Source organism: Charadrius vociferus, unplaced genomic scaffold, assembly GCF_000708025.1.
Source record: "Charadrius vociferus isolate BGI_N301 unplaced genomic scaffold, ASM70802v2 scaffold195, whole genome shotgun sequence".
In the NCBI taxonomy this organism is placed as follows: domain Eukaryota; kingdom Metazoa; phylum Chordata; class Aves; order Charadriiformes; family Charadriidae; genus Charadrius; species Charadrius vociferus.
This window is the reverse complement of record NW_009648539.1, coordinates 1345530-1359195: the sequence shown is the minus strand read 5'-3', so window position 1 is coordinate 1359195 and position 13666 is coordinate 1345530. Positions and strand designations below refer to the sequence as shown.

The window sequence follows — 13666 nt, the reverse complement described above, 5'->3', positions numbered from 1 at the left end:
TTTACATGGGTGCTGTATTTTATGTTGCATTAATTTAAAATGGTCTGTTTCACTTCATCAAGACTTTAGCTTAAGGATAATGCATTTATGTAAGATTAATCTTGCCATGTTGTTTTAGGATCAGGATTGTAAACTGCATTGTTCCGACAGTGATGTTCTAAATGTCATTTTAAAGCTTTTCTTGGGAGCTGCAGGCTCCCACTTATTCATGATGTTATCTTTAATTTCACTTGATTTTAGAATATCCCTGCTATTTTTTTTCAACATGGTAATTATTCATGAAAATTGGCTAAAAAAAAATATAAAAGGAAGATGACAAGGGGGGAAAAAATCCGCCTTAGCATTTGACAGACCTGCGCAAGAATTCAGTTTTTCTTCTTTTAGCTGCCTCCGTGACCTCAAACTTCAGCCTTATTAAAACGCTGAGGTAGTTATGAATCCCTTTGGGCTAGCTCAAAATTCTGCTTTTTGGAGGCCTCTTCTTCCCCTCCTTGTCCTCTCAGCCTTCTCCGAACTGCTCCATCGCACACTATTACTTGCTTTTCTGGTCCATCGGGGACTTTATATGGGCCCTGACACACTTTGTCTTGCTGGAGGTGATTAAAAATACCCCCAAAACTTCCGATGCGGTGGGCCAAAAATGAACGTACGTGGTGCTACTAAAGGGTAATGAACGCCAGCAGGGCTTGCTTGGAGGGTTGCGCCTGGGAGCAGAGGCGAGAATCAGCTTTTTCCCTGTGTCGTCCTTCTTGCAGGGGAGAGACCACGGCGGTGCGGAGGTCGCCCACACGCTGCCTCTCCGGAAGGGAACCTAGAGCCCCGGCGGAGGAGCCCCCTGGGCCAGCGGCCCCCACCCCGACGGGCAACGCCGGCAGCCCCCCACGCAGCCACCCTGTGCCCCGGCGGCTACCAGGCTGCCTCCCTGCCAGCCATTGCCTCGCCTCGCCCGCAGCCGCTGCGCAGGACTGAAACCAGCGCTCTGCGAGGAGGGGGGTGCCTCTGCGCTGTTAATCATTTTAAAATAAATGAAGATGCTACACAAGATATATATAAATTGACGTACTAATCAGTCCCATGGTTCCTTATTTCCTTTATAATAAACAGTGGAGTTGGCAAGCACTGTGGCAGCACAAGGCATCTATATTAATCAAGAGAAGTTTGAGACACTGGAAAAATTAAACTTTATGTGATTTGGACAGCATGAAGAAGTTAAGCACTGTAACAAAAACCTCCCTGATGCTCACAATGACTATTTGATACATTTGAAAAACAGCAGTGGATTCGAGGGCTGGAGAAGTATTAATTAATGAAACTGCCACTGCCTGTCATGCTGAAAAGCAAATTAAAAAACAAAACAGAGAGAGAGAGGAAGAAGGGGGGGTGCGGGGAAAAGGTGGCATTCGGTGCTGAGAAAGCAATGCTTGATGAAGGATTAAAGGGACTAAAGAGAAAGACCGTCATTCTGCAATGGTTTGTTTCATTACAGTTTGGGGACCACTTGCATTTCTAGTGCTCTCGCTCTTGACTGCGCACCATTAATAGTATGTGAATATGGAAATTGAAACACTTCCAGAGAAAAGCTTCTATTCTGCTTTGGAAAAGAAAAGCTAGTCGAACACTAAGAAAAAAAAAACCCAACAGGCTTCTGTGTTTTACTCTCAGGACCTTTTTTGTAACAGGGCTACTTTCTTCGACCTGATCACAAAGGAAGTCTTCATGTTTAGAAAAAAAAAATAATAATAAAGCGCTCAGCTGTCTAACGCCGCTGATCTGTGTCTTTAGAAGAGAAAAGGTGCCACTGAACAAGTTCAGGCAGCCCTGGGCCCGTCAAGTACTCTCTGCTCCTGCATTTGGTTCAGCAGGTTCACCGCTTCTCCCTGGGTCCAGTGACGTTTTGGAAAGACGAGGAGCTTCTTTTGTGGTGGCAGGTTAATGTTCATATAAATGTGTCATGTCTTGTACTTGGTGATCACTGGTGGTGTTAGGAAAAAAAAAAAAGCAAAAAAAAAAAAAAACTTTATATACCTCTTCTACCGTAACTCTTTAACTGCAAGTTTTCAAGGTGGGTTGTGGCACATAACAGGTTGTTAAACCATGCAGTGTAAGCAATTAAAAATGTATTCCACAGATATAAATATTTTCTTTTCTTATTGCTGTGACACTATGTGTGATGGTAATATTTCTGAGAGTTTCAGATTTTGCACATATAATTTTATGCATTATCAAAAGTTACTGCTGCCTTGAAAGAAAATGTTCTGTGAAAATTTTTGCAAAAGCTTTACTAGGTTTTTTTTAAATTGTAACATTTTGTAAAGGCAGGAAATGGATTAAAAAAAAAACCCTAGCATGCTAAATATATTTTTCAAAAAAGCAATAATTTTACATGTACAGAAATGATCCTAACCTTTAATACAGGTGAGAGCAACAGTTTACTTAATACAATAATGAAATAGTGCTGTTTTTGTAGAAATGGGCTTCTGACACAAAGATTTGTTTAAAAAAAAAAAAAAAAACCCAGAAAAAAACTTAAAGCGTGATCTTTCTGTTCTAACAGTTTTGGCGGGCGGGGGGGGTTGCTTTTTTAAAAAAAAATCTAGTCAGTAATTGGTTCTGGATACTGCTTGTTACTTGTTACTTGTTTTAAATTACTTGACAGTTTTTGTTACTTTGCAACACTTGCAACAATGCAAATTAACTTTCTTATGTATTTTTTTTAAACTAGTTTTTCCTTATGCTATTACACCAGATGTATACCAGAATTCTCTGTAAGTCTCGGTGTAGTTAGGAATGTCTGTGCAAATACTTACAAGCGACTGTAATTAACTGTTCTGTGAAGTTATTTTGAGGGAGGTCGCATAGACACATTCCATTGTACACCAAAAAAAAAAAAAAGGAGAAAAAAAAGAAAAAATGAAATATTTTGCTGTGTTGCTTAATGATTATCATTTTGGGTTTGCACTAGCTTTCTCGGTTTGTTTTGTTTGGGTTGGGATTTTTTTGTTGCGCTTTTGTTTTGTTGCTTTTCTGAGTCATATTTTCCATGAGTGAAAGTAATGCAGTTCAGGAATGCACAAAAGCTAGTTGCTTAGCCTATTTGTTTGTGTTTTAGTTATTAAAAACTCTTCTGTACCCAAAATGGCACAAAAGTGTAGTGTACATTTGTAATTTATCTTTTTTTTTTTTTTTTTTTTTGCCAGCTGATCTAGAAAATCTGAGTTAATATTTAGAGCCAAAAGCTTTTTTCTGGAGCTTTTCTTCCAGAATCTCTGACAGAGAAGCTAGTGCTGTCACTGCCATTACCAGGGTACTAATCAGCAAAGTTTACAATCATAATTTAGCTCCATGAAGAACAACAGTAGGGGAAATCAGTTTAAATAATTATATGCTGTGTATAGCACAGAAATGAGATTTTCACTTAATTAAACAAGAAATAAGAGTGGGTGGGGGAAAGCCAACCTTAAAGACCATCTGTTTTCAGAAGCAAATCCCACAATTTCTTTTTTCTTCTTTGTCATTGTATTGTATTGATTTGTTATTTTAGTTAGGCCATAGTATTTAAAATGAGTTGTGTTCCTTATTTATTTAGTCAATGGGCTTTGATCAGCTCTTTTAAGCGACATGGTAACTTTTTTTGGCATGACACGCTCCTGTAAAGCCCTTTTATGACTGTTACAGGGACTTTCTACTACCTCTACCAATCTACTGTTTCCTCTTCTTACAGGTTTTTATGGTGTTGCAAGTCTAATGTAACTTAGACAATAAAGGGTTTGATTATCTACGCTGCAGATTCTTGGTGTATCTGCCATCTTTCTCTCTCTCTCTTTCTCTCTCCCTCTCTTTGGCTTTTGTGCGGTTTATTATAGCTAAAGTGCAGAAGACCATTTTTTATTCTAGCTAAAGTGAAAGAAGACCTTCCTTGTCAGAGTATTTTTGTACCCTGAATGTTGTGCACTGACCGAAAGTCGAACTTGGAGAAACTTTTTCTGTGGAGCTAATCAGCTACTACATTGCCATCGTGCTGTTTGCATTCTTGAAATTCCTTCTGTCAGAAATGCTACGAGTAAATGGGTACATACTGCAAAACGGAAGGCAAATCAGAAAGCCGAAACAGTTTTTAGTTTTGTATTTCAAAACCACTTAAAAGTCCTTAGTGAAAAGCTGTAGCATAAATTGCCACCCCCATCCTATGGAAGACTCTGTTTACATGAAAACACCTAGTTAAGAAAATTACGCTCTGGAAAATAGCATCTTCTTGTTGGTGCAAAAAAGTGTTCTGCTATTAACTGACTGTCAGATAAAAGTCTGTCATTGGAGGGATTTCCAGGCGTTGGCATCATGCACGTTTCATGGTAATCCCCGTAAAGCCGTTGCTGCCTTCTCGTACTTTGGGGTGCTGTGTGTCGTGGAGCGCATGCGTACGTTTGTCATGCTCGACGTGTCAGAGCGTGCATGATGTTTTGAGCCATTTTACACAATTGTGTCATTCTAGTGGGAGTGTGTCCTCCTGTTTGCTCATTTTCATGCTCAAAGGGTTTGTAACCAGACCTGTGTTTGGTTTTGTCTTCCTTCCTTGCTGTACTCCCATGCTGGGCTACTTCAGGCGTATCTCAGCAGCTCCAACAGGAGTGGTGGAATCCATTGACACAACTGGGGGGGTCTCTCCTTGAAAAACCAATCTGTTGAAAGAAGACCTGGAACAAAGCAAGAGGTAACATCTTTTTTAGGTTCTTGCTACATAAAATGTGTTGGGTTAAAAGTAGGAAAGGTTGCATTTTACATCAAGTCAAATTTCCCGCTCCCCCTGGAAGCCGGGATATTTTTGAGCCCGCGGTTCTGTGCAAAGCACTGAATTGCAGACAGTCCTCTTCCCTCGCACACTCTCCTCTTTCACTGTGTCTGAGAGCCCCATACTGCAGGGGCAATGCGATGTTCAGAGGCAAAGCTCACATGGATTCACTGGGAGCCTGTAGGTAAGGAGTGCCTGCTTGATCCCAATATTTAGAGAGTAACTCAAATGAAATGGAGTATGTTAATATATATAAAAATTCCTTCCTCTTTACTTTTTCATTATAAAGTATGAAATGATTGTTTCTGGAGCAGCTAAGGGTGTAAAATGGTTGAAGATCAGTGAAAGCATGGACGTACTCCCCTATTAACTGCTTTCTGTGGGGCTGTGTGTATGCTGGCATTCTTGAGAGGGACTACAACCATGTATTGATATCCATAGCTGTCTCAAGGTAGACAGTAGCTGTTAAAAATGTATTTATGGCTGTATTTTTTTTTTCTTCAGATTTATTAGTGCTGCTTTGGGGAGAAAGAAAGAAAAAAAAAATACAAAAAACCCCAACCCTAAACCCCAGAAAAAAATGCCTTTTGTTCAAAGCTGATGGACAAAGGGCAAACTGTAGATGGGGGAAAAAAAAAAAATCATGTGTTGGATATAAACAAATATTTCCAAACTAATCACCTGTTACAAGTCAAAATGAGGGACACTTTTGCTATTGAGAGAGAAAAGGATGTTGTGTTGGCAGTAGGAAGCAGGCACAGAACGGGATGGTTTTGTTGTGGCTTGGGTAAAGGGATCAAGAGCATTAACATGAGCGAGCTCTGCAGGTTTGGATACTGAGGTGGATGTTGTCCATATGGCCATAGGAAGAAGAGATGGAGAAAGCATGTGAAAGATCAGTAAGGAGCTAAGTTTTGACCGTCTGAAAGTCAAATAAGTAGTCAGAAGGCACTGTCTGAGAAAGGCAAAAGCTGAGGACAGGACCAAGGAGAAGCCAGGAGTGGAGCGAGAGGTTTGGAGGAGAATCACCAAAGAGTAGAAAAGTTGCCAAAAATGGCAAAGTCAACAATGTGAGAGATCAAAAGGATTTGGAGATGGAGCAGAAACTGAAACCTAAGCAGAAGAGGCCGTGCCCTTTGCAAAGGGCTTCTGTTCGGATGAAAGGGAGGAGGGATATGCAGGCAGCTTCTGGGGAGACAGATTGGAAGCTTCAGAAAATAAGCACATAATTTAAAGTCAGTGAATCATCTTGTTCTGCAAAAATGTTCTTTTGTGGCATGAGCCTGAATGATGTTCGGACAGAAAATAAGGGAATGCCTTTTTGGATCTTTACTCTCTTGACTGATGGGTGAACCAGAGTTAGGACTATAATTATGAGTAGTTGAGACTGGACTGAAGGGTCTCTTCAATACCCAAGGGGGTTTGAAAAAGCATATTGCTCTTTTCAAGAAACAATCAGTCTCTGATTAGCCCCAAGCCGGGGGGGGTGGGGGGGGTGGGGGTGAATGGCAGGCAAGAAGGCCTAGTGTTTTAAGCAGATGCTGAACTGGAGCAATCCTTTGAGGATGCTAGAGGGTATATTTGGATAGCATTCTCTAATACAGAATATTTTAAGATGCTTCGTAGTATGTTGGATAAAAGAGCTGGGGATGCTCAAAGCTGTTAAGAAAAAACATCCAATATTAAAATGGCTTCAGACGCTTGGCTCTCTCCTTTGTGAAATCCTTTGTATCTCCAATTTAAGTTGTGGTTCATGTAAGATTGGCTTGATTTGTTTGTTTCTGTGTCATCAGTGTTATCTACAAAGGTGAGTTACTTGTCAAGAGTTTAGAAAATGTGAGGTACCTATGTTCCCTTTCTGTAAGTGAAAATCTCTGCATGTCATATTTCATTATCATCAACCCAAGTACCACAGGAATCTTAAAAGTTTTTTCTAAGCAGAGAAAAATGATTTATTTATCTTCTAAATATTCGTTGTTCTGGTATGACATAAATGAAAAGGGACGCTGGCCCTCCAGTTTATCTTACTCCCAGAATTCAGCTTACTTTTCTGGGACAGGGCAGCGTTGTGCCTTGCCTGGGACAATTAATGAGCCACTAGTGGTTTCTGAGACCTACAGCTTGCCGCAGAGCGCTGGAGCGGTGCTCTGATAAACACCCTTCTGCTAGGGATCTCCCTTGGCGAAGGTAGGTCATGAACCAAACCATTTCTTGCTTTTACCACAAGTTTTCACAAAAGTCATGCTGATGCTGCAGGGACGCTGGGTCTGTTCTTCCAGATCTGAGCCAACAGTGGGAGGTCACAGTGGTCAGTTTTACCCATGGAGGACCATGGACTTAAATGGTAACTGGTTTTCTGGCTACTGCTTTCCCATACTTTTCATCTTCATATGTTCCTCTCCTTCTCCCTCAGAGAGCACAGATGCAGGTGGTTGCTTGCACCATGGAGGAGGTGACGTCTCCAGAGCAGTGGTGGGCACAGGCAGCTGGGAAGAGTGTCTGTCGGCAAGAAGTCCACATCAGAGGCTTGCCAAGAGTCCCGTTCCCTCTGCTGGGGTTTCCTCCCTGCCTCTCCTATCAAATGGCAGATCATAGAATGTTTTAGGTTGGAAGGGATCTTGAAGATCATCAAGTTCCAACCACCCTGCCGTGGGCAGCAACACCTCCCACTAGAACCAGGTTGCTCAAAGCTCCATCCAGCCTGGCCTTGAACACCTCCAGGGATGGGGCTTTCACAGCTTATCTGGGCAATCTGTTCCAGTGTCTCTCCACCCTCAGAGTGAAAAAATTCTTCCTAATATCTATTCTAAATCTACCTTCTTCCAGTTTAAAGCCATTCCTTCTTGTCCTATCACTACATGACCGTGTAAAAAGTCCTTCCCCAGCTCTCCTGTAGGCCCCTTTAGGTACTGGAAGTTGCTCAGTTTCAGTACCTTTAGGTACTGAAATCAATTCCTCTGTGGCCATGCTCCCAATAACACGCTAAAGCCTGCTGTGGATATGGGAATGATTGTTTTTTTTCCCAAATTTTTTTACCTTTCAAATATTGACAGACTAGAGAGCATCCCTGGACTGCATTGTTAGAGAGACTGGAGGAAGCCTCATGCAGATGCAATATTAAGCACATTTTGTATCTGTAGGAACGGTATGTCTACCAGCAGGCTCTAGGGGCTCTTTGCAGTGGTGGATTTGTGGAAATCTGCAAACTAGGAGGTGGAATTATGTGGAAATTTGCTCAGGTGCTCAGTCTCTGGTTGCTCAGCATCCCTGCCTGCTGCCACTGGCGCTGGGCTGGTGCTGGGGTGGTGAGGGGGGACATGTACTTGCTGCTTCCCCGGCAGTGACATACATGCATGGCTCTTCCTTGGGCTCCTCTCCCCGAGCTGCTCGCTTCCCCAGCTCACAGCCAGCGAGCATGGGGACGCTCTCCACCCTCACGTCCCATGAGCTGCATCCACCTGGACAGAGCCATGAAGGGAATTGGGACTGGTCTGAGCCCTGCCATCTAGGATGGTGTCTCTGCTTTGGCACAGATGTATTTTGGTTTTTTTTTTGTTTGTTTGTTTGTTTTGCACCAACCATTCAACAGGAGCAGCCCAGGAGCCAGCAGCCCTGAGCTTCTGTAGCTGGGGAGATGTCCCAGGCCACCCTGGAGGACCCTGCACGTCATGAGCACCTGAGACTCTGGGTGGTGACTTCTGTAAAGGCTCACTGCAACTCTGTGTTCACCCTTTGCAAGTAACGGCTCTCTAGCATTTGGCCAGGGGTCATTTATGGGCACAAGTGACCTGCAAGAAGCCTGGGGGACCTTCCTGAGCTTGGTTGAGTGCAACGCTAGGGTCAAATCCAAGCAAAATTCCAGTGAATTCACCATTTGTTATTGCTGAAGATAATCTGATGGGTGATTTTATAGATCTGGTTCTTTGCTCGGTGTTGTACATGATGTTTGAGAAAGCAATCTGCTGGTTACAGTGTTGAGTGTAGGGGGAAGGACAGGTAGTGAGCAAGTGTCAAAAATGACATAGGTTTTTCACTTGCTGCTGGAGAGGCTGATGATTACTTCACAGCACACTGTTTATGGGCTGTTCCATTTCCTACACTGCCCCTGGAAGTTTTCACGCTTTCAGGGTTAGAAACATCTAAGGAAATCCCTGCAAAGTTACTTAAGTTATTTTCATTTTGTCTTCTCCGACAGCACACGACGTGAGAAATTACGTGACTTTTAAGGTGAGGCAAGTAGAAGGGGAACAGTTCAAGCGGCAGCAGTGCTTCTGTCCTAAAGTGCTACTTTTTCAGAGCATGACATTAAATTATTTGGTAACTGAGGTTGTTCTACTTTGCATTGGTTCTGTTAAATAAACAGTGACTTTAAAATGAGGCACAGCTGGAGGCACCATTAAACCCACCTGAATTTTGCTTCTCAAGTTGTATTTTCTGAGTATTTTGCAGCAAATGAGTCTTTAAGGGTTTTTAGAAAAACAAGCTCCTAAGTTTAGAGAAACTATTTTGACTGTAGCCGGAATTACAGTGCTTCAGGAATTTGAACTTGCAAGAAGCAAGCGAGTGCTGAGGTGGCACGGGAAGAAGCACCGAGGCTGTAAACCTAGTGAGATGTTGGCTTGGCCATGTTATTACTGCGGCTGGTTTGGGAAATGTGACTCCGGGAAGTACAGGTGCCTCATAGGGCCTCCTCTGCTCATTTTTCCTACTACTTTCGGCAGAATCTTTTTGTTTGTAAGATTACAGTTTCCTCTGTTACATAAAGGGGCTCTTAGGTGGGTGTCCGTCTGTGCTGGGCACGGTTATGGTAAGAGACATTTCCTCGTGCGAAAGCTGCGTGTGGGTTGCCATGCAGAAGTGACCCTGAGCTGGGCTTGAGGGCAAATTCACCCTCTGCCCACCTCGTTTACCTGCTTGAATGCCTTTAAACTGCCTGTGAGGCAAACTAGTGGCTGCTTGAAGAAGTGGGGTGCAATGCCCAGGGGACACAGGCAGTGCTCTACAGGCTCTACCTGCCATGGGGGTGGGCCCTGGCACTCTTGGTGTCAACCTACCCTGAACTTCTGCTCTTACTGCAACCAAGATATGCAATAAATAACGCTGGCTGGGTGGTGGACGTTGCTTGCCACAAGGGCAGGTGGGATGCATAAGCAGTCTGGCTTCAGACCAAGCCCGGGCTGCCTACTGGGGCAAGTTAGATGTGGGAGAGCTCAGGTTAAGGCATAGGTGTGTAGGAAGGCTACGGAGGAGCCTCACCCCCTGCAGTTCCTTGTATAGCATGGTATGCTGAGCCACGGACAGCAGGGAGTGCGTAAAGGACCTGGTGACAATCTCTTCCCCTTGGCTGGTACAAAGGAACAGTAGCTGCTCACAGCCATCTGTAAAGATGTTGTGTCCTTTTTATGCTTCCAAAAGATGGTCTAATGGGAGGATGCTGAACTGAGGGTCTGTGGAGGCACAAGAACTTGACAGTCTTAACCTGCTCGGGTCATGATGTACCAAGTTTGATACTTCGCTGTTTCTATAGAGGCTTTAATTGTTGTTTTTAATTTTTCTGTCTGTCCCTGTGTACAGGGACACTGGTCACTTGTGTACCGTTGGAAGGATGCAAGCCATTTCTAAGAAGCGACTGAAAGCCTTAGGAGTTCTCTCCATCCTTTGCCAACATGGAAAAAGGGCAGAATATCTTCTCCCCACCTGTGTGTATTAGAAGCAACTGCATTAACATCAGTGGGATTTTTGCATAGTTGCACGGCTGACTGCAAGGACAAATTTGACCTCCAGTCAATGATGCACGGAAACTTGATATATGCCTATTTGCCTAGTTATTTTGTGAAGGGAAGGGGTTAGAACAGGGATTACAGGATGATCACAAAATGGTTCTGCTCCCTACACACATCTGGGGCAACTGTGACACCAGTCCTAAAGCCAAGCTCTAGTTAAATCAAGAGATTAGTGTGAAGCTGATGTCATACGTTTGCTCATACTGTTTTAACTGAAGTTTCTTCTTTTGGCAAGAAACACATCTTTTTTTAAAAAAAAATAAAAACCAACGAAAAACTTGCAACAAAGTAGTCTCAGAAGATGGAGGTAAACAGGTGTGGTTGTCCCAGTGAATCAATTGCGAAGAAGCAATGAAAATGATACTTAATATACTTTAAAAGATTTGGCTTTAGTATGGAAATGATACCAGCTGAAGTGAAAGCAATACTATCTACGTGGGAAAGTGGCATTGAAATATTCTTTCTTTCTGCCGCCTTTTGTCAATAAGAGAGGCTTGAATTATGCATTAGCAAGCTATAGAGTTATGGAAGATAATACAGCAAGGTTACGAACCCAGAACAAAAGAAGGGGAAACTAGGTTCAACTAGGTAATACATCACTTGGAACATATATAAATGGTTATAATACTTTGCACATTATAAAGACAGTAGTCACGTATTTAAATGAGAAAAGAGCTATTGCTTCAAGAATTCCTTCAAATATTAATTTGGGCATTGTAATTAGTTCTTCTTGGGAAGCCTTGCAATGTTCAGTATGTTTAGAGTTTTGTAGAATATTCTAGAAAATGACTTAAGTAGATGTACTTGAGATGTAGGATTTTACATGGATATCAATTTGTATTCACATAAGTGAAATTTTGACTCGCTGGCTATGAATAGTCATCTCTTGAGATGGAAGCGATCTTTGGACAGAGATGGCCAAAGCAATACTAATTCTAAATACCAAATATTTGGAGGAGAAACCATAAGCGAAGAATTATTCACAGCAATTTTTTTTTTTACATCATTATTTTTTTTATAATGTGCTTTTCTCCCTAAATTGACAAAGAGAAAAGGAAGCAAAATCCGTTGGCTAATCAATTTTCTATCTGCTGTTATTTATGAAACGGTGCATTTCTGTGAAGCCTTTCCTCTGAGTGACGTCCAGCTGCTGTTACCCACCAGGTGCTGGCGCTTCTCCTGACCTTGGTGTCCACCCCAGCCCACGAGGCCTCGTCCACCTCTGCCTGTGCGGGGTACTCATATGCAGCAGCGGGGGAACACAGAGAAGCCCGCACTTAAGCCTGACCTCAGCAGCCACAGGTCTATTCATTACGTTGCTTTGTATATATACAGGAGGTGCACCATCCCCAGGTCAGTTTTGTTTGGACCTACAGCGCCCACTTTCCAGTTCTCGAAGACAGGGCCGGGGGACGTGTGTGGGGACAGAGCTGCTGTTGAAACATTGTGTTTCCTGGTGATCAATGGGATGATTCATCTGGTGCTTCTCTGGACCCGGGGGCACAGGATGACCCTGCGAGTTACTGCAACGTTGGCTTCAAGGCCCTCAGCTGCCCCACCATGAGTGGTGCTTGGGCTTGGGCAGACACTGGAGCCGGGTCCACTCAAGTCCTTCTTGTTACCCACACGGAGCAGACTCACTTCACAGTCGACATGGAGCAGTGAGGTTGCCGTAAGCCTGTTGAGATGTGGCCTTTCCCTTTCTTGCTCAGCTTTGGAGGCAGGTAGGAGGAGCCTGGCTCCCTCTGTCCTCCATGCTGGGCTATGACCACTGCCAGTCCTCACCACGCCGCTGCACGCACAGCCACCTCCTGCTCCCAGAAGTGCTCTGCTGCTAAGGTTGTCGGCCCTCCTCCTGCGGCATAGGGAAAAATGATTGCATGTTTTTGTTGCTCTCGCTGATAGTGTAGCTAAAATTTTCATTTTTATTTTTAATAGGATTTTGGGCAGAGATCAAGTGGAGAAAAGTTAACAACAACAGGTTTGGTTTGGGTTTTTTTAAAGAGAATTATGGACTTTGGAAACAAGGTGTTCCGATGGCTGAAGCTGTTTACTAAATCAATGAGAGACATCTGATGTGCGCTCACAGTTCCCTGAGCTGTATCATTAAACAAGTATAAGTTAACCAACCTTCAGTCCACTGTTATTTGCTTTAATCACAGCTGAGGAGCTGCTTAAGAAAACTCTTGGGAAAAGCAAACCATTTCTTGAAGAGAGGAGTAGGGAGTCCAAGGTAAGCATTTACCAGTTGCCAAGAATCTTTAGATCCATTTAGTGTCTCATTATTTGGTGAATAAACCACCTGGCATTGCTTAGAAAAACATCAGTATAATTCCTTTCCAAGACAGACCTAATTGTATAGCAGTGTGTGGCCATTATTTTCTTCCACACCCAATCTGAGACTGGGAGCACATGCCATATAGTTTCATTCTCTTTTCGTTTCAAAAACAATGTCCTTAAAAAATGAATAATTGTGGGGAAATGGTACTATGTTTGGCTACTTACGCTAACTGCCTCGCTTAAGAAAGGTGCCAGCTGAATCCTTACAAAAGAAGTAAAAATACACACGCTTGCCCCAGCATTATTGTGCTCTGCAGTGAACGGTTATGATGAGGAAAACAGGTGATTTCGGTTTTGTCCTTTGTGCAGTTGCTTTTCGAGCTCGTAGATGAGGGCTCCATCGTCTTGAATTAGTCATCAAGGAGCCTCTCATTTTCTTCCTCCTTGTTACACAGTTATAGACTCCCATGCACATAATAATGAAGATTGAAGCTCCGGGTTATGAGAGGAGAGGTAATTCCTGACGTTTGATCGTTCTCACTACCTGCAAATTTTGGAAACCCATTCAGAAGAGCGTTTGGTGGGAGCTGGTTGGGATGCTGCGGGGATATACGTACAGTTCCTTAATTTTATTCTGTTGAGGGGCTGGTGCATACTGCACTGGGCATGGAGGCTTTTTTAATTTGGGTTTCACTCCTGAGCATGTGGTGCACTGCCAGTAATTAAGCCTGACAGTCATGGATGCACAGCTTGCTTTGAGTAAGCAATTTCCACTTGGAAGAAACAACATCTCGGGTTTCCTATTTTAGGTGTCCCA

At 43.1% G+C, this 13666-nt stretch overlaps 1 protein-coding gene across 1 annotated transcript in view; it reads left to right on the top strand.

Moving 5' to 3' along the window:
- ZNF516 (zinc finger protein 516) overlaps positions 1-815 on the top strand; it is a 56972-nt gene extending 56157 nt beyond the window's left edge. The window contains exon 5 of the mRNA XM_009885868.1: positions 756-815. Within this exon, the coding sequence (XP_009884170.1) occupies positions 756-815 (60 nt within the window). The remainder of the gene's footprint in view (positions 1-755) is intronic.
- Positions 816-13666: the final 12851 nt, after the last annotated feature.